Source organism: Somniosus microcephalus, unplaced genomic scaffold (genome assembly GCF_052327205.1).
Source record: "Somniosus microcephalus isolate GS21.2 unplaced genomic scaffold, FLI_Smic_1.0 unresolved_chr3, whole genome shotgun sequence".
Taxonomy (NCBI): domain Eukaryota; kingdom Metazoa; phylum Chordata; class Chondrichthyes; order Squaliformes; family Somniosidae; genus Somniosus; species Somniosus microcephalus.
The window spans coordinates 55,716,194-55,736,909 of record NW_028225181.1 but is presented as its reverse complement, the minus strand read 5'-3'; the positions used below and the strand labels follow the sequence as shown (position 1 = coordinate 55,736,909).

Sequence of the window (20,716 nt, the reverse complement as noted above, 5' to 3'; positions counted from 1 at the left end):
TAGAGCTGCCACAGACTCGATGGTCTGAATGACCTCCTCCAGTGCTGTCCTTTCTATGATTCTATGATATTCATATACACAGTAAATCTTTCAGAATATTCATCATATAATTTGTATTATGTTATTAAAATACCTTTGATATTCAGCTTTCAATTTATTTTTATTTACGTTGTTAATATATACAATGTTCTTTAGATGATATACACCCTGATATCTCTGACTGACCATCCAGTGACCCTCACCATCTGTACTCTCTTCACCAGCTCAGTTTGCTGGTGCAGGAGGAGGTTCCCAAATGTTGGGGGTGCCCACGAGAACTGCAACCCGAAACGTACCCGGGCACATGGCGTTCTGTATCTGGCACATAACAGTTAACGTAGAACAGAGAGAACCGCCTGTGAGCAGGGAGGGAAAGTGAGCCGGACAAACTGAGTCTAATTTTCAGAGAAACAGAACAGAGGCTGGTTTTCAAAATCGATAACTTCCAGCTTTAAATTTGCAGCTTTTTTATTGGACGAAGTGAAGCTGAGGCTTTTGTTGCTTTCTGTTACCTAAGAGATAACGGTTCATTTAGAATATGGAGAACTGTCTGTGAGCAGAGAGTTAGTGGGGAGGCTGAGCTGGGAGACAGATGGAAACCTAGGTTAGAGAAGGAGGAAAGTTTCCAGCTTTCATTTGGGGGATTTTCCACCCGGGTGGAGAATAAGACTGAGCTTATTGGTGCTTCGTGGGGTGCAAGCCGTTGTGTAACATTAACTGTGCTTTATATTAACATGAAACATCTTTCTGTCACTCAGTTGCAGACTCCGTACTCACTGACCCGTGTGAACATCACACAGTCCTGGAGGACACCTGGAGGAGCACGGGTTGCATTGAGGCTCAATGCATCGATGGGATGAACTGGAAGTGTGATAAGCAACTTGTGCAAGGATGGTACAGATTTAAAAGGTAACGTGAGGGGGAAATTAAAGATAAACTATTCGATGAGCGAGGAGTAAATATCCAAAACAGATCAAAGTGTGAGAGTAGGAATGGGAGCTGCAGGTAGATCGGTTTCATCAGTCAGAGCAATGGGACAGGGAATGGATACAGGGAAAAGGGAAAAACCGGTCTCTGCACAGAGGAACAGGGAGTAAAGGGAAATATCCGGGATAGAGGATAATATAGAACAGGGACTGAGAGTAAAAGGAGGTACCTGGGATAGAGGGAAATATAGAAGGTGGACAGAGAGTAAAGAGGGATACCCGGGATAGAGGGGGAATATAGAACGTGGACAGAGTGTAGAGTGAGATACCCAGGATAGAGGGGAATAGAGAAAGGGGATAGAGATTAAAGGGGGTTACCCGGGATAGAGGGGAATATAGAACGGGGCACAGATTAAAGGGAGATACCTGGGATAGAGGGGGAATATAGAACGTGGACAGAGTGTAGAGTGAGATACCCGGGATAGAGGGGAATATAGAACGGGGACAGAGAGTAAAGGGAGATACCCGGGATAGAGGGGAATATAGAACGGGGACAGAGAGTAAAGGGAGACACCCGGGATAGAGGGGAATATAGAACGGGGACAGAGAGTAAAGGGAGACACCCGGGATAGAGGGGAATATAGAACGGTGACAGAGAGTAAAGAGAGATACCCGGGATAGAGGGGAATATAGAACGGGGACAGAGAGTAAAGGGAGATACCCGGGGTAGAGGGGAATATAGAACGGGGACAGAGAGTAAAGGGAGATACCCGGGGTAGAGGGGAATATAGAACGGGGACACAGAGTAAAGGGAGATACCCGCGATAGAGATGAATATAGAACGGGGACAGAGAGTGAAGGGAGATACCCGGGATAGAGATGAATATAGAACGGGGACAGAGAGTAAAGGGAGATACCCGGGATAGAGGGGAATATAGAACGGGAACAGAGAGTAAAGGGAGATACCCGGGATAGAGGGGAAAATAGGACGGGGACAGAGAGTAAAGGGAGATACCCGGGATAGAGGGGAATATAGAACGGGGACAGAGAGTAAAGGGAGATACCCGGGATAGAGGGGAATATAGAACGGGGACAGAGAGTAAAGGGAGATACCCGGGATTGAGGGGAATATAGAATGGGGACAGAGAGTAAAGGGAGATACCCGGGATAGTGGGGAATATAGAACGGGGACAGAGCATAAAGGGAGATACCCGGGATAGAGGGGAATATAGAACGGGGACAGAGAGTAAAGGGAGATACCCGGGATAGAGGGGAATATAGAATGGGGACAGAGAGTAAAGGGAGATACCCGGGATAGAGGGGAATATAGAACGGGGACAGAGAGTAAAGGGAGATACCCGGGATAGAGGGGAATATAGAACGGGGACAGAGAGTAAAGGGAGATACCCGGGATATAGGGGAATATAGAACGGGGACAGAGAGTAAAGGGAGATACCCGGGATAGAGGGGAATATAGATCGGGGACAGAGAGTAAAGGGAGATACCCGGGATAGAGGGGAATATAGAACGGGGACAGAGAGTAAAGTGAGATACCCGGGATAGAGTGGAATATAGAACGGGGGCAGAGAGTAAAGGGAGATACCCGGGATAGAGGGGAATATAGAACTGGGACAGAGAGTAAAGGGAGATACCCGGATAGAGGGGAATATAGAACGGGGACAGAGAGTAAAGGGAGATACCCGGGATAGAGGGGAATATAGAACAGGGACAGAGAGTAAAGGGAGATACCCGGGATAGAGGGGAATATAGAACGGGGACAGAGAGTAAAGGGAGATACCCGGGATAGAGGGGAATATAGAACGTGGACAGAGAGTAAAGGGAGATACCCGGGATAGAGGGGAATATAGAACGGGGACAGAGTGTAAAGGGAGATACCCGGGATAGAGGGGAATATAGAACGGGGACAGAGAGTAAAGGGAGATACCTGGGATAGAGGGGAATATAGAACGGGGACAGAGAGTAAAGGGAGATACCCGGGATAGAGGGGAATATAGAACGGGGACAGAGAGTAAAGGGAGATACCCGGGATAGAGGGGAATATAGAACGGGGACAGAGAGTATAGGGAGATACCCGGGATAGAGGGGAATATAAAACGGGGACAGAGAGTAAAGGGAGATACCCGGGATAGAGGGGAATATAGAACGGGAACAGAGAGTAAAGGGAGATACCCGGGATAGAGGGGAATATAGAACGGTGACAGAGAGTAAAGGGAGATACCCGGGATAGAGGGGAATATAGAACGGGGACAGAGAGTAAAGGGAGATACCCGGGATAGAGGGGAATATAGAACAGGGACAGAGTGTAAAGGGAGATACCCGGGATAGAGGGGAATATAGAACAGGGACAGAGAGTAAAGGGAGATACCCGGGATAGAGGAGAATATAGAACGGGGACAGCGAGTAAAGTGAGATACCCGGGATAGAGGGGAATATAGAACGGGGACAGAGAGTAAAGGGAGATACCCGGGATAGAGGTTAATATAGAACGTGGACAGAGAGTAAAGGGAGATACCCGGGATAGAGTGGAATATAGAACGGGGACAGAGAGTAAAGGGAGATACCCGGGATAGAGGGGAATATCGAACGGGGCAGAGAGTAAAGGGAGCTACCCTGGACAGTGGGGGATATAGAATGGGGACAGAGAGTAAAGGGAGATACCCGGGATAATGGGGAATATAGAACAGGGACAGAGATTAGAGGGAGATACCCGGGATAGAGGGGAATATAGAACAGGGACAGAGATTAAAGGGAGATACCCGGGATAATGGGGAATATAGAACAGGGACAGAGATTAAAGGGAGATACCCGGGATAATGGGGAATATAGAACAGGGACAGAGATTAAAGGGAGATACCCAGGATAGAGCAGGACATAAAACGGAGACAGAGAGTAAATGATGAGCCCCGTTTACGATACTGTCTGCCTGTCCCAGTCTTTCATAGAATCATAGAATGGTTACAGCATGGAAGAAGGCACTTCAGCTTGTCCCTCTCCCCTGCCCTTTCACCGTAGCCCTGCACTTTTTGTTCCTACAGGTACTTATGCAACTCCTTTCTGAATGCTGTGATAGAGTCGTCCACCCCACATTGTTTTCCAGATCCTAACAACTCGCTGAGTAAAAAGGAATTCCTCATGTCGCCTTAGGTTCTTCTGCCAATCACCTTAAATTGGTGTCGTCTGGTTCTCGACCCTTCTGCCAATGGGAACAGTTTCGCTCTATCTATTCTGTCCAGACCCCTCATGATTTTGAACACCTCAATCAATTCTCCTCTCAATCTTCCCTGCTCTCAGGAGAACAACCCCAGCATCTCCAGTCTACCCTCGTAACTAAAGTCCCTCTTAGAAACATAGAAACATGGAAGATAGGAGCAGGAGTAGGCCATTCGGCCCCTCGAGCCTGCTCCGCCATTCAATGCGATCATGGCTGATCATCCAAATTCAGTACCCGGTCCCTGCTTTCTCCCCATACCCCTTGATCCCTTTAGCCTTAAGAAATATAACCAACTCCTTCTTGAATATATTTAATGAATTAGCCTCCACCACCTTCTGTAGTAGAGAGTTCCACAGGTTCTCCACTCTCTGGGTGATGAAATTCCTCCTCATTTCTGCCCTAAATGGCTTACCCCTTATCCTTAGACTCTGTCCTCTGGTTCTGGACTCCCCGGCCATCGGGAACATCCTTCCTGCATCTAGTCTGTCCAGTCCTGTCAGAATTTTATAAGTTTCAATCAGATCACCTCTCATTCTTCTAAACTCCAGCGAGTATAAGCCCAATCGACCCAATCTCTCCTCATACGTCATTCCTGCCATCCCAGGTATCAGCCTGGTGAATCTTCGCTGAACTCCTTCCATGGCAAGAACATCCTTCCTCAGATAAGGCGACCAAAACTGCACACAATGCTCAAGATGTGGTCTCACCAAGGCCCTGTACAACTGCAGCAAGACATCCTTGTTCCTGTACACAAACCCTCTCGCTACAAAGGCCAACATACCATTTGCCTTCTTAATCGCCTGCTGCACCTGCATGCTTACCTTCAGCGACTGGTGCACAAGGACACCCAGATTTCGTTGCACTTCCCCTTCTCCCAATCTATTGCCATTAGATAATTATCTGCCTTCCTGTTTTTGCCACCAAAGTGGATAACCTCGCATTTATCCACATTATATTGCATCTGCCATGTTTCTGCCCAATCTCGCAACATGTCCAAATCATCCTGGAGTTTCTTGACATCCTCCTCACAGCACACACGCCCACCCAGCTTTGTGTCGTCTGCAAATTTGGAGATTTTACATCTAGTTCCCTTGTCCAGATAATTTATGTATATTGTGAATAGCTGGGGTCCAAGGACCGATCCCTGCGGTACCCCACTAGTCACTGCCTGCCATTCGGAAAAAGACCCATTTATTCCAGCTCTTTGCTTTCTGTCTGCCAACCAGTTCTCTATACTAGTCAATACCTTGCCCCCAATCCCATGTGCCTTTAAAATTCAAGCTAATCTCTTATGCGGGACCTTATCGAAGGCCTTCTGAAAGTCCAGATACACCACATCCACTGGTTCGCCCTTATCTATTTTACCAGTTACATCCTCAAAAAGTTCCAGTAGATTAGATAAGCATGATTTACCTTTTGTGAATCCATGTTGACTTTGTCTGATCCTGTCACTGTTTTCCAAGTGCTCTGCTATTACATCTTTTATAATCGACTCTAGCATTTTCCCCACTACCGAAGTCATGCTTACCGGTCTGTAATTCCCCATTTTCTCTCTACCACCATTTTTAATAGTGGGGTAACTTTAGCTACCCTCCAATCCATGGGTACTGTTACAGATTCCGTCGAATGTTGGAAGATGATCAGCAATGCACCTACTATTTCTAGGGCCACTTCCTAAAGTACCCTAGGATGTAGATTATCAGGCCCTGGGGATTAATCGTCCTTCAGTCCCATCAATTTCCCTAACACCATTTCCCTACAAATACTGATTTCTTTCAGTTCCACACTTTCATCAGACCCTATGTTCCCCGGCATCTCTGGGAGGTTATTTGTATCCTCCTTTGTGAAGACAGAACACAAAATATATATTTAGTTGGTCAGCCATTTCTTTGTTCCCCTGTGATGCGCCTCAATAACTTCAAGACTCGAAGTTAGCTGAATAAAACAAGGCTTTTATTAGCAAAGAAAAGATGCCGGTGTCTGCACCTAGCTTCACCTGGTGTGCTGCTGTTCTACTGCCAGACAAGCCTGGACTTGTCTTAAGTAGGGCCAGGTATGGGTGGAGCCGACACACAAAGGGGGCGGTGCCCTATACACAATACAAGGTACAAACACCGGAGCAGGCAATACAATATATACAGTTAACTACAGAGTCTGATGAATGGCATATTTCATCACACCCTGCAAGGGACCTACGCTTGACTTCACTAATCTTTTTCTCTTCAATTATCTATAAAAGCTTTCACAGTCAGTTTTTATGTTCCCTGAAAGCTTACTCTCATATTCTATTTTCCCCTACTTAATTAATCATCCCTGGAATTATTCCTGTAAATCTTTTCTGCACTCTTTCTACAGCCTTCACATCCTTCCTAAACTTCGTGTCCTCAATGGCAATCAAGCCCTGTCTATTCGAATCCCATTTTCCAGCAAATACGTCCGTCGACTTGTATGCTATGTTTCAAGTGCTCATCTAAATGCTTCATGAATGTTGAGAGGGCTCCTGCATCTACCACCCTTTCAGGCAGTGAGTTCCAGATTCCACCCACACTCTGGGTGAAAATTATTTTCCTCAAATCCCCTCTAAACCTCCTGCCCGTTACCTTGAACCTATGCATCCTGGTTACTGACCCCTCTACTGAGGGGAAAAAGATCCTTTCTATCTACCCTATCAATGCCCCATGTAATTTTGTACAGCGCAATCAGGTCCCCACTCAGCTCTAAGGAAAGCAACCCCAGCTTGTCCAGTCTCTCTTCATAGCTGAAGCGCACCAGCCCATGTAACATCCTGGCCAATATCCTCTGCACCCTCTCCTACACAATGACATATCTCCTATAGTGTGGCGACCAGAACTACACACAGTATTCCAGCTGTAGCCTAACTAGTGTTTTGTCCAGCTCCATCATAACATCCCTGCTCTTATATTCTATGCCTCGGCTAATGAAGGCAAGTGTCCTAGCTGCCTTTTTAAGCACCTTATCTACCTGTCCTGCTGCCTTCAGTGATCTATGTACATGCAAACCAAGGTCCCTCTGAACCTCTGTCCTTCCTAGGGTCCTACCATTCATTGTTTATTCCCTTGCCTTGTTAGTTATCGCAAAATGCATCACCTCAGATTTTGCAGTGTTAAATTCCAATTGCCACTGTTCTGCCCATCTAACCATCCCGTCTATATTGTCCTGTAGCCTGAGGATTCCCTCCTCCCTATTTACCGCTCCACCAATTTTCGTGTCATCTGCGAACTTGCTGATCATACCTCCTATGTTCATATCTAAAACATTAATGCACGCTATCAACAGTAAACGACCCAGCACTGATCCCTGCGGTACACCACTGGACACAGGCTTCGACTCACAAAAAAAACCTTCAACCATCACCCTCTACCTCCTGCCACTAAACCAATTATGGATCCAATGTGACAAATGGCCCTGGATCCCATAGGCTCTGAACTTCTTGACCAGTCTCCCGTCTGGGACGTGGTCAAAAGCCTTACTGAAGTCTATGTAGACTACATCAACTGCACTACCCTCATCCAAACACCTAGTGACCCCTTCGAAAAATTTAATCAAATTGGTCAGACATGATCTCCCCACGACAATGCCATGTTGACTATTCTTGATTAATCCTTTCCTCTCCAAGTGGAGACCAATTCTGTCCTTCAGATTTTTTTCCAATAATTTCCCTACCACTGATGTTAGGCTCGCTGGCCTGTAATTCCCTGGTTTATCCCTTCTACCCTTCTTGAACAATGGTACAACATCAGCTGTACTCCAGTCTTCTGGCAACTCCCCTGTGCCAGAGAGGATCTGAAAGTTCTTTGTCAGAGCCCATGCATTCTCCTCCCTTGCCTCACACAGCAGCCTGTGTTACATCTCGTCAGGGCCTGGGGATTTATCAAATTTAAAGACCGCTAAAACCGCTAGCACCTCCTCCCTCTCAGTACTTATTTGTTCAAATAAAGCACAATCCCCCTGCCTGATTTCTATGCCTACATCACCATTCTCCATAGTGGACACAGATGCAAAATAATCATTTAAAACCTTACCTACATCATCTGGCTCTACACACAAAATGTCCCTTTGGTCCCCAATGAGCCCTACTCTTTCCCTGGTTATCCTCTTGCCCTTCATATACTTATAAAACACCTTGGGATTTTCCTGTCCCCCCCCCCCCCAGTGTTTTACATGCCCCGTCTTCGCTCACATAATCTCTTTTTTAAGTACCCACCTGTAGTTTCTATAATTCTCTTGGCCTTCCACTGGTTTTAGTCCTTTGTGCCTGCCAAAAGCCTCCCTCTTTTCCTAATCCATTCTTGTGTATCGCTTGACATCCAGGGTTCCCTAGGCTTGTTGGTCCCACCCTTGACTTTTACAGGAACATGTTGGCGTTGTACTCTCTCTATTTCGTTTCAGAAAGACTCCCACTGCTCTGATGTGTATTTTCCTACAAGTAGCTTGTGCCAGTCCACGTTGGCCAGATCCTGCCTTATCATATTAAATACTGCCTTCCCCCAATTTAGAACCTTTTTTTCCAGTCCATCTTTGTCCTTTTCCACGACTACATTAAATCTCACCGAATTATTGTCACTGTCACCAAAATGCTCAACAACTGACACTTCTACCACTTGCCCAGCAACATTCCCCAGAGTTAGTTCCAGTACCACCACCTCTGTTGTAGGACCTTTTATATGCTGGCACAAAACGCTATCCTGGATGCACTTTAAGAATTCCACACCCTCTAATCCTTTCACACACTGACTATCCCAGTTAATATTGGGGAAGTTGAAATCCCAGATGATTATTACCGCATTATTTTTACACTTCTCTGAGATTTGCCTACATATCTTTTCCTCTATCTCCCACTGACATTTGGGGGGCCTATAGTACACTCCCAGCCAAGTGCTTGCCCCCATTTCGTTTTTAAGTTATAACCATATGGCCGCATTAGAGGAGCCTCCTAATATATCATCCCTCCTTACAGCAGTAATTGAAACCTTGATTAGTATTGCGACACCCCCTCCTTTTTTACACCCCCTCTTTCTCGCCTGAAGATTCTAAACCCCAGAATATTGAGCTGCCAGTCCTGCCCCTCCCTCCACCATGTCGCTGTGACAGCAACAATGTCATACCCCGTGTGTGCAGCAACAGCTTCAATTCATCTGCCTTACTCGCAAGACGGCTTGCATTAAAATTAATTCCATCCAGCCTTGCTATACACACTTGTTCCGTTACATATTTGCTCTGCCTTCCATGCTGACTTCTTTTTTCCTGCAATAGCTCCACTCCGTATCCCATCCACCTGCCAAGTTAGTTTATCGCCCCCCCCCCGCCCTCCCCAACAGTACAAGCAAACCACCCCGCAAGGATATTGTTCCTGTTCTGGTTCAGGTGCTACCCGTCCGACTCGCACACGTCCCACCTTCCCCAGAAGCAAGCACAGTGATCCAGGATACTAAAGCCCTCCCTCCTGCGCCAAATCTTTAGCCGCGCACTCATCTGCTCTATCCTCCTATTCTTATACTCACGAGCACGTGGCACCGGGAGTAATCCAGAGATTACAACCTTTGATGTCCTGCTTTTAAACCTACTACCTGGCTCCCTAAATTCCTGTTGCAGGACCTCATCACTCTTTCTACCCACGTCGTTGTTTCCAACGTGAATCGCGAGCCCTGACTGTTCGCCCTCCCCCTTCAGAATGCCCTGCAGCTGTTCAGTGACATCCTTGACCCTGGCACCAGTTAGGAAACATATCATCCTGGAGTGACGTCTGCGGCCACAGAAACGTTTATCTGTTCCCCTTATGATAGAATGCCCTATCATTATTGCTCTCCCACACTTTTCCCTCCCCTCCTGTGCAGCTGAGATACTCGTAGTGCCACGGACTTGGCTCTTGCTGCATTCCCTGAGAAAACATCTCCTCATCAGTTTCCAAAACGGAAAATATGTTGGAGAGGGAGATGGACCCAGGCGACTCCTGCAATACATTCTTAGTTCCTTTACTCTGTCTGGCGGTCACCCATTTACTGTCTGCCTGTGTGCTCTTTACCTGCGGTGTGATCACCTCATTAACCATGCTATCCACGAAGATCTCAGCTTCGCGGATGATCCACAGTGACTTCAGCCGCAGCTCCAGCTCCGAAACAAGGATTTCGAGTAGCTGCAGCTGCGCACAGTTCCTACACATGTGTTCGCCCTGGACAGCGAAGGTGTCTCTGACTTCCCACGTAGCACAGGAAGAGCACTCCACGCTGCCGAGCTGCCCTGCAATGTTCTTCACTTAATTTACTCACTTTACTTCCTTCAAATTAAAGAATAGTAAATACACTAGGGACCTTACTTCCCTTTAAACACTACTTACTCTAAACTAGAGACCTACTTTTTATTTAATGAGTGGGCTGCAGAATTACTCACCAGGTCCTACGTACCAATCAGCTCCTTCACTGGTTGTGATGTCAATTTAGCGGTTTCGCAGTTGTGGCTGTTTGACAACTCCCGATCTCAGAATCTTTCCTTGGTGTAAAGTAAAAACAAATTCCTACAGGGTGAAAAGTTACGAAAAACAATGGTGAAGCAAGGGAGCTCCATATTCCACTCCTCACCATACTCCCTGACACACCCAACTCGCAGCACTCTGTTTCAACCGCACTCAGTGCAAACTTGCACTGCAAAGCCTGTTTTTATAGGCCCTGAAAGAAAGGAGCTTGCTGGGTTCTGCTACAAGAGAACCAGTTTAATCTAGTTTCCCTAATTAACTGACCTCAGCTGCTCTGAATTATAGGCCTTGTATATCCCTTTATAACCCTGCTTAATGCAGGGAAATTTAGATTTTAAACAGCAGACAGTCACAGTAAATGTGGAGAGAGACACACTGGCTGCGAGATTCTCAGCAGCTCAGCTCTGCTCGGTGCTGTGTGAACGGGCTGCTCCACACCCCAGCTGCTCGTGGGGAATACCAGTGCAGAGGGCCCAGTGCAGAAGGCCCAGGGTGGAAGACCCAGAGGAGAGTGTCCTAGGCGGGAGGCCCAGCGTGGAGGACCCTAGCTGGGGGGGGCCCATTGCGGTGTGGCTGGTCGGCAGAAGAGGCGTCGGGTGATGCTGAGCGTGAGCATGATGTATGGTTTCTAAGGTTGAAGATTGGTCTCGGGCCCGAATGAGTTCCAGCGGCCCCGCCTGTGCTCCATCTGGTGGCAGCTGTGAGGCTTCGTTTCAGTGATAAGATCGGGTTTGCGCATCGCCATTTTGGTGGAGAAAAGACAAACTGCTTCCATCTGTAGCATGGCGCATGAGCGGCCATGAGATGGGAAACGAGAACGGAACTAAAGTGGAATAAAAAGGAAAATAAAAGGAAGATAAAATGAAGTAGTATCGGCCAGGAATAATGAGTGTGTTGATGGTTGGGTCCTGTGAGCGATAACAGCAAGTAGAAGAAAATTTGGGTATTCAATCTTTTTACGGGATTTGAGAAAGTGATTGGCTTCTTTTGGAAAAGCTGAGGACCGTGGACAAGGATTGTGACATTACATGGTTAGACGGCATAAATTGAAATTCTGGAGTTATTTGATTGCCAATAGGACTGGCATAGAACTGGTATTCACTTGTTTTGTTGAAGAAGTTTCTGGTTTTCTGGTAGAAAGCAGTCTACTTGAAGCTTTAATGGAATTCTGATAAGGTTATGGGACTTTGTACATTGTGCTGTTAATTAGTGTTTATGTGGAATTTACTTTGAGATTATTGCCTAGTTAATTATGGCCCAGAAATTCATGTCGGAGTCTTCCCATGGGTGCAAGCCTCCGACCTGCACTTACCTGGCGTGCCAGCCATTGAGCTGTGGGCCCGCGTGGGATTCCAATCCTGGGCCTCCTCCAACTGCCAGCGCACAGTGCATGCATATCCCAAGGGCGCAGTTAGTTCGATGCGTCCCCTGGGATCACTTGGGCCATGGAGAGCCAATGGTTGCGCCTGCTTTTTAAAAGTGTAACTGCTGGAGACATACACTCCCGGAAAAACCTTTAAAAAAACCGTAAGTTCAATGCGCACACGCTGCCTTTCCTGCGTATGCATTCCACCCCTCAACCCCTTCTTTCAGGGGAACGCAACTGCCGGTTTCCCCCGCATGCATAGTGCATGCACGAAAGCGGCACTTCCATTGGGCATACGAGTGAGTAACCCGTGCATACTCACCCGTGGAAATCCAAATTCTGGGCCAATGTGTTTTACAAAAGGGAGAACAATAAGTTAACAGGGAAAAGTTAAAAGGAAGGGCAAAAATAGATAAAATAAATGATATTGCTAAGAAGTCTGAGTACTTCGACAGCTGGGTTCTGGATCGAATGATCGCTCGAGTGAACGCATGCTGCAGACACCAATGATATGCACGCATGCATGCACACACAATGGGACTTATGTTCGACTGAATGAATGAACGAATGGACAAACGAACGCACGCATGCTCGCACATAGACACAAATGACATGCACGTGCACATGCACGCACAATGGAACTTACGCTCGAGCGAAAGAACGAGCGATAGTACGAAGGGACGATTGAATGATTGAATGGGTAAACGTTGCCAGTAGGACTGGTGTGATACGGGTTTTTTTCTTGGTTTATTGAAATAGTGGTAGCTTGTACTCTAAATATTATTGATTTATTCGTAAAAAATAATCATTGCATTCATATTGTTAATCATGAAGCTGTGTTTTATTTTAGCAAACAATTAAGTTTCCCTGACTCACCAACTCGCAGCACTCTGTTTAAACTGCACTCAGTATGAACATATGGTATTAATAGTTACTAATATAATATTGTATTAACAGTTACTAATTTAATAGCGTACTAACAGTTACTAATTTAAAGTAATATTAACATTTACTAATATAATATACTATTAGCCGTTACTTATTTAATATAGTATTAACAGTTACTAACTTAATGTCGTATTAACAGTTAATAATTTACTATATTAGTAACAGTTGCTAATTTAAAATAGTATTAACTGTTACTAATTTATTATAGTATTAACAGCTACTAATTTAATATAGTATTAACTGTTACAAATTTGATGTAGTATTAAGAGTTACTAATTTAATATAGTATTAAAAGTTGCTAATCTCGAAGCTACTGCTTTAACTCTAACCAGCTGTGTAAACCCAGCCCCTAACGTGAAGAGCAGAAACACACTGTGATCTTTACCAACCAGTCAGTTCCGTCAGTTAATAAGAGCCATCAGTTCAGGGGCTGACTCTGTGATTGTTGTTCCAGTTCTGGTGGATGGGAGATTCCCGAGACACAGGTTCCACTGTATCACTGCTCCACTTACAGCGCAGGCTGGTTAAAGGGTAATTTCAGACTTTATAATCTCAGATTTACATTCACTGTCCAGCATTGTTCACATCGGTTACATTCTTCAATATTTACAAACCTCGTTTCAGGTTCTCATCCCACCATGGGACAGGGAGAAGTGGAGAGGACAGTTTGTTTTACCGGGTCTTCAACTCCCTGTCTCTGGACCCCGGAGATAAGGATCAAAAACTGCAGCAGTTACTTCGTTTATGAGTTGAAGCCGGCACCCGGTGATAACACGGCTTATTGCACAGGTACATTGGGGGGGGCAAACGTCAGGGCCTCGCGGGGGCAAAAGGTCAGGAACTCGGGTGGCAAAGGTCAGGAACTCTGGAGGCAAATGCCAAGAACCTGGGGTTGGGGTTGGGATAAATGTCAGCAATTCGGGGGGCAAAGGTCCAGATCTCGGAGGGAGAGAGAAGGTCAGGAACTCAGAGTGGGCAAAGATCAGGGGCTCGGTGGGGTCAAAGTTCAGGAACTCGGTGGGGGCAAAAGTCAGGAAATAGGTGGGGGTCAGAGAAGGTCAAGAATTTGGGAGGGGCTGGTGAGAGGGAAGTTTAGGAAGTTGGGCAGCTGGATGAAGTCATGAACGTGGGTGGGGGGCAGTCAGGGGTGCGAATGTCAGGAAACTAGGTGGATAAGGTCAGGAAACTGGGCGGGGGGGGAGTAGATCAGGCACCTGGGCGGTGAGCGGGTGGAGGTCAGGAACTTGCACGAGGATGGCGAGGAGGTCAGGAACATATTTGTGTGTGGGAGCAGTTCTTTACCAGCGAGTGTGAGCCCTGTCTGCTGCTGGTGCGCACTCTCCTATCTTGAGTAAGCAGTTAGAATGGCTGGAATTACACTTTGCAAATTAACTGATTACCTAGGCAGGAGGATCTAATTGCACATTCCAGAGACACTGCTGGGTATGTCTTGTCCTCCGAGAGGACCAATAATCAAACAGGACCTGACATCCAAGGGGACAAATAAGAGATTTTGGTGTTGCGAATAAACACATCCGCTTTGGAATAATCCAGCAGTGTGACTCTATGATGTCCCTTGTCATCAACAGAAACAAGAAAGTTACACGCCTTGTTGTAAGGGACAAAAAGCATAAAGCAACTGGGACACAAAGTGTACTTTTCACCAAAAGTATAGGGAGCTGAATCAAATGCTGTTCTCCGTGTCTATCGGACACTCTGTTCACTGCAGTGCCCACTGATGGCCATAGACCCCCAGTGTAGCACTGGGCACTGCACGCTCCCTCACCAGGCATTTCAGGTAATGGGGAATGCGATTTCATCACGATGCTTTTTATAAAGACTTGTGCCGCACATTCTCCGTACTCTAGTACCAGTCTAGTGACCTGTTCTGGTATTCTCCACTCTGCACTCTCCCATGTCTCTCTTCCTTTATTACAGATCCCAAAGCAGTCCCTAATCAGCAACAAGAGGAACAATCGACTCGTGAATCCGCTGACCGTCCATCCTCTATTCCACTGGGGTCGACAGCCTCAGGTATCTGCCTTGTGTGGTCCAGTCTAAACAAAGTGCTCACCCAATATAACTGCAGCAATGCACATCCTCTCAGATTGATCCAATCTCTTATTGACCAGAGTGGGATGTAATGTTTGGCATGCATGGGATGTGGAGACTGAGTGGAATTGGATGCAGAATTAGAGGGATGTGGAATGCAGTGACTGAGGCGGCGTGATGCAGTAATTGAGGAGAGTGTGATGTAGTGAATGAGGGCTGTGTGAGGCATTCAATGAGGGGAGTGTGATGTAGTGAATGAGGAGAGTGTGATGTAGTGAATGAGGTGAGTGTGATGTAGTGAATGAGGGGGAGCGTGATGTAGTGAATGAGGGGAGTGTGATGTAGTGAATGAGGGGAGAGTGATGTAGTGAATGAGGGGAGTGTGATGTAGTGAATGAGGGGAGTGTGATGTAGTGAATGAGGGGAGAGTGATGTAGTGAATGAGGGGAGTGTGATGTAGTGAATGAGGGGAGTGTGATGTAGTGAATGAGGGGAGTGTGATGTAGTGAATGAGGGGAATGTGATGTAGTGAATGAGGGGAGTGTGATGTAGTGAATGAGGAGAGTGTGATGGAGTGACTGAGGGGAGTGTGATGTAGTGAATGAGGGGAGTGTGATGTAGTGAATGAGGGGAGTGTGATGTAGTGAATGAGGGGAGTGTGATGTAATGAATGAGGGGAGTGTGATGTAGTGAATGAGGGGAGTGTGATGTAGTGACTGAGGGGAGTGTGATGTAGTGAATGAGGGGAGTGTGATGTAGTGAATGAGGGGAGAGTGATGTAGTGAATGAGGGGAGTGTGATGTAGTGAATGAGGGGAGAGTGATGTAGTGAATGAGGGGAGTGTGATGTAGTGAATGAGGGGAGTGTGATGTAGTGAATGAGGGGAGTGTGATGTAGTGAATGACGGGAGTGTGATGTAGTGAATGAGGGGAGTGTGATGTAGTGAAGGACGGGAGTGTGATGTAGTGAATGAGGGGAGTGTGATGTAGTGAATGAGGGGAGAGTGATGTAGTGAATGAGGGGAGTGTGATGTAGTGAATGAGGGGAGTGTGATGTTGTGAATGAGGGGAGAGTGATGTAGTGAATGAGGGGAGTGTGATGTAGTGAATGAGGGGAGTGTGATGTAGTGAATGAGGAGTGTGATGTAGTGAATGAGGGGAGTGTGATGTAGTGAATGAGGGGAGTGTGATGTAGTGAATGAGGGGAGTGTGATGTAGTGAATGAGGGGAGTGTGATGTAGTGAATGAGGGCAGTGTGATGTAGTGAATGAGGGGAGTGTGATGTAGTGAATGAGGGGAGTGTGATGTAGTGAATGAGGGGAGGGTGATGTAGTGAATGAGGGGAGGGTGATGTAGTGAATGAGGGGAGTGTGATGTAGTGAATGAGGGGAGTGTGATGTAGTGAATGAGGGAAGTGTGATGTAGTGAATGAGGGAGTGTGATGTAGAATGAGGGGAGTGTGATGTAGTGAATGAGGGGAGTGTGATGTAGTGAATGAGGGGAGTGTTATGCAGTGAATGAGGTGAGTGTGATGTAGTGAATGAGGGGAGTGTGATGTAGTGAATGAAGGGAGTGTGATGTAGTGAATGAGGGGAGTGTGATGTAGTGAATGAGGGGAGTGTGGTGTAGTGAATGAGGGGAGTGTGATGTAGTGAATGAGGGAAGTGTGATGTAGTGAATGAGGGGAGTGTGATGTAGTGAATGAGGGGAGTGTGATGTGGTGAATGAGGGGAGTGTGATGTGGTGAATGAGCGGAGTGTGATGTAGTGAATGAGGGGAGTGTGATGTAGTGAATGAGGGGAGTGTGATGTAGTGAATGAGGGGAGTGTGGTGTAGTGAATGAGGGGAGTGTGATGTAGTGAATGAGGGGAGTGTGATGCAGTGAATGAGGGGAGTGTGATGTAGTGAATGAGGGGAGTGTGATGTAGTGAATGAGGGGAGTGTGATGTAGTGAATGAGGGAGTGTGATGTAGTGAATGAGGGGAGTGTGATGTAGTGAATGAGGGGAGTGTGATGTAGTGAATGAGGGGAGTGTGATGTAGTGAATGAGGGGAGTGTGATGTAGTGAATGAGGGGAGTGTGATGTAGTGAATGAGGGGAGAGTGATGTAGTGAATGAGGGGAGAGTGATGTAGTGAATGAGGGAGTGTGATGTAGTGAATGATGAGGGGAGTGTGATGTAGTGAATGAGGGGAGTGTGATGTAGTGAATGAGGGGAGTGTGATGTAGTGAATGAGGGGAGTGTGATGTAGTGAATGAGGGAATGTGATGTAGTGAATGAGGGAAGTGTGATGTAGTGAATGAGGGAATGTGATGTAGTGAATGAGGGAAGTGTGATGTAGTGAATGAGGGGAATGTGATGTAGTGAATGAGGGGAATGTGATGTAGTGAATGAGGGAAGTGTGATGTAGTGAATGAGGGGAGTGTGATGTAGTGAATGAGGGGCATCTGATGTATTGAATGAGGGGAGTGTGATGTAGTGAATGAGGGAGTGTGATGTAGTGAATGAGGGGAGTGTGATGTAGTGAATGACGGGAGTGTGATGTAGTGAATGAGGGGAGTGTGATGTAGTGAATGAGGGGAGTGTGATGTAGTGAATGAGGGGTGTGTGATGTAGTGAGTGAGGGGAGTGTGATGTAGTGAATGAGGGGAGTGTGATGTAGTGAATGAGGGGAGTGTGATGTAGTGAATGAGGGGAGTGTGATGTAGTGAATGAGGGGAGTGTGATGTAGTGAATGAAAGGAATGTGATGTAGTGAATGAAGGGAGTGTGATGTAGTGAATGAGGGGAGTGTGATGTAGTGAATGAGGGGAGTGTGATGTAGTGAATGAGGGGAGTGTGATGTAGTGAATGAGGGGAGTGTGATGTAGTGAATGAAAGGAATGTGATGTAGTGAATGAAGGGAGTGTGATGTAGTGAATGAGGGGAGTGTGGTGTCGTGAATGAGGGGAGTGTGATGTAGTGAATGAGGGGAGTGTGATGTAGTGAATGAGGGGAGTGTGATGTAGTGAATGAGGGGAGTGTGATGTAGTGAATGAGGGGAGTTTGATGTAGTGAATGATGGGAGTGTGGTGTAGTGAATGAGGGGAGTGTGATGTAGTGAATGAGGGGAGTGTGATGTAGTGAATGAGGGGAGTGTGATGTAGTGAATGAGGGGAGTGTGATGGAGTGAATGAGGGGAGTGTGATGCAGTGAATGAGGGGAGTGTGATGTAGTGAATGAGGGGAATGTGATGTAGTGAATGAGGGAAGTGTGATGTAGTGAATGAGGGAAATGTGATGTAGTGAATGAGGGAAGTGTGATGTAGTGAATGAGGGGAATGTGATGTAGTGAATGAGGGAAGTGTGATGTAGTGAATGAGGGGAGTGTGATGTAGTGAATGAGGGGCATCTGATGTTGAATGAGGGAGTGTGATGTAGTGAATGAGGGGAGTGTGATGTAGTGAATGAGGGAGTGTGATGTAGTGAATGAGTGTGATGTAGTGATGATGAGTGAATGAGAGTGTGATGTAGTGAATGAGGGAGTGATGAATGATGAGTGATTATGAATGGGGAGTGTGATGTAGTGAATGAGGGGAGTGTGATGTAGTGAATGAGGGAGTGTGATGTAGTGAAAGATGGGAGTGTGATGTAGTGAATGAGGGGAGTGTGATGTAGTGAATGAGGGGAGAGTGATGTAGTGAATGAGGGGAGTGTGATTTAGTGAATGAGGGGCGAGTGATGTAGTGAATGAGGGGAGTGTGATGTAGTGAATGAGTGATAGTGATAGTAGTAATGATTTATTAATGACTGAAGAGTTTTGATGTATTTAATGAGGGAGATGTATAGATCATAATTTACTATTAGAAGATCTAATATTGATTTATAATATAAGTATTTAATAGAATAAGTAGATTTATGATAGTGATGAATATGAATTAGTTAAGAAGTAGTGAATGATGAGTAGTGAATTGAGAATCTTTCTAGAGTACTGATAATATGTATAGATATATAGTGAATAGTGACGATATAATAAGAGAAAGAATTTAGAATTCAATACTAATAGATCTTATATGATAAACTATTTATATTAATAATTTAAATAGATTCTATATAAAGAGATTGTACTTTATAAGACTTAAAGATGTAGATTATATTACTATAAATCTTTTATATATAATATAATAGTTTCTATAGTATATAATATAAATATTTGATATATAATATCAATCTTATGATATAATATCAATCTATTTATATAATACTATAATATTTTATATATAATTACTATACATCTTTTATATATCATAATATCAATATTTATATATATTTATATCAATATTTATATCTAATACTAATATTTCTATATCTACTATATCAATATTCTATATATAATAATATCAATATTTCATTATAATAATATACATATTTACTATATATTAATATCATATTTCTATATAATACTATAACATATTTTCTAATATCATACAATCCATCTTTATATATATATAATCTTTTAATTATAATTGATATATTCATATTATATTATATAATAATATCAATCTTTTAATATCATACTATAATTCTTTTATATATCATACTATCCATCTTTTCTATATCATACTATCCATCTTTATATATAATTACTATCAATCTTTCTATATCATACTATCCATATTTCTATATAATACTATCCATCTTTTCTATATCATACTATACATATTTCCATATCTATACTATCCTATCATATATCAATATCTATATATAATCTATCATACTATCAATCTTTCAATATAATACTATCCATCTTTCTCTATATAATACTATACATCTTTCTATATCATACTATCAATCTTTTCTAATCATACAAACAATATTTCTATATAATACTATACATATTTTCTATATCATACTATCAATACTTTTCTATATAATAACTATACAATCCTTTTCTATATCATACTATCAATATTTTCTATATCATAATATCCATATTTCTATATCATAATATCACATCTTTTATATATAATACTATCCATCTTTTATATATCATACTATCAATATTTTCTATATAATACTATACAATCTTTTATATATCATACTATCCATACTTTTCTATATCATACTATCCAATCTTTTATCTATAATAATATACATCTTTCTATATCATACTATACATCTTTTCTATATCATACTATCCATCATTTCTATATAATACTATCCAATCTTTTCTATATCATACTATCCATCCTTTTCTATATCATACTATCCATACTTTCTATATCATACTATACATCTTTTCTATATCATACTATCCATCTTTCTATATCATACTATACATCTTTTCTATATATACTATCCATCTTTTCTATATCATAAATATCCATCTTTTATATATCATACTATCCATCCTTTTCTATATCATAATATCCATCTTTTATATATCATACTATCCATCTTTTCTATATCAATACTATACCATCTTTTCTATATCATACTATCCATCTTTTCTATATCATACTATCCATCTTTTCTATATCATACTATCCATCTTTTCTATATCATACTATCCATCTTTTCAATATCATACTATCCATCTTTTATATATCATACTATCCATCTTTTCTATATCATACTATCCATCTTTTCTATATCATACTATCCAACTTTTCTATATCATAAACTAT

At 44.0% G+C, this 20,716-nt stretch overlaps 1 protein-coding gene across 1 annotated transcript in view; it reads left to right on the top strand.

Annotated features, from left to right (window-relative positions):
• The window catches only part of LOC147091461 (uncharacterized), a 76,139-nt gene that overhangs the window by 15,347 nt on the left and 40,076 nt on the right, over positions 1 to 20,716 (top strand). Inside the window, exons 3-6 of the mRNA XM_085976806.1 lie at positions 798 to 948; positions 13,456 to 13,532; positions 13,626 to 13,790; positions 14,940 to 15,035. Of these exons, the coding sequence (XP_085832932.1) occupies positions 798 to 948; positions 13,456 to 13,532; positions 13,626 to 13,790; positions 14,940 to 15,035 (489 nt within the window). The remainder of the gene's footprint in view (positions 1 to 797; positions 949 to 13,455; positions 13,533 to 13,625; positions 13,791 to 14,939; positions 15,036 to 20,716) is intronic.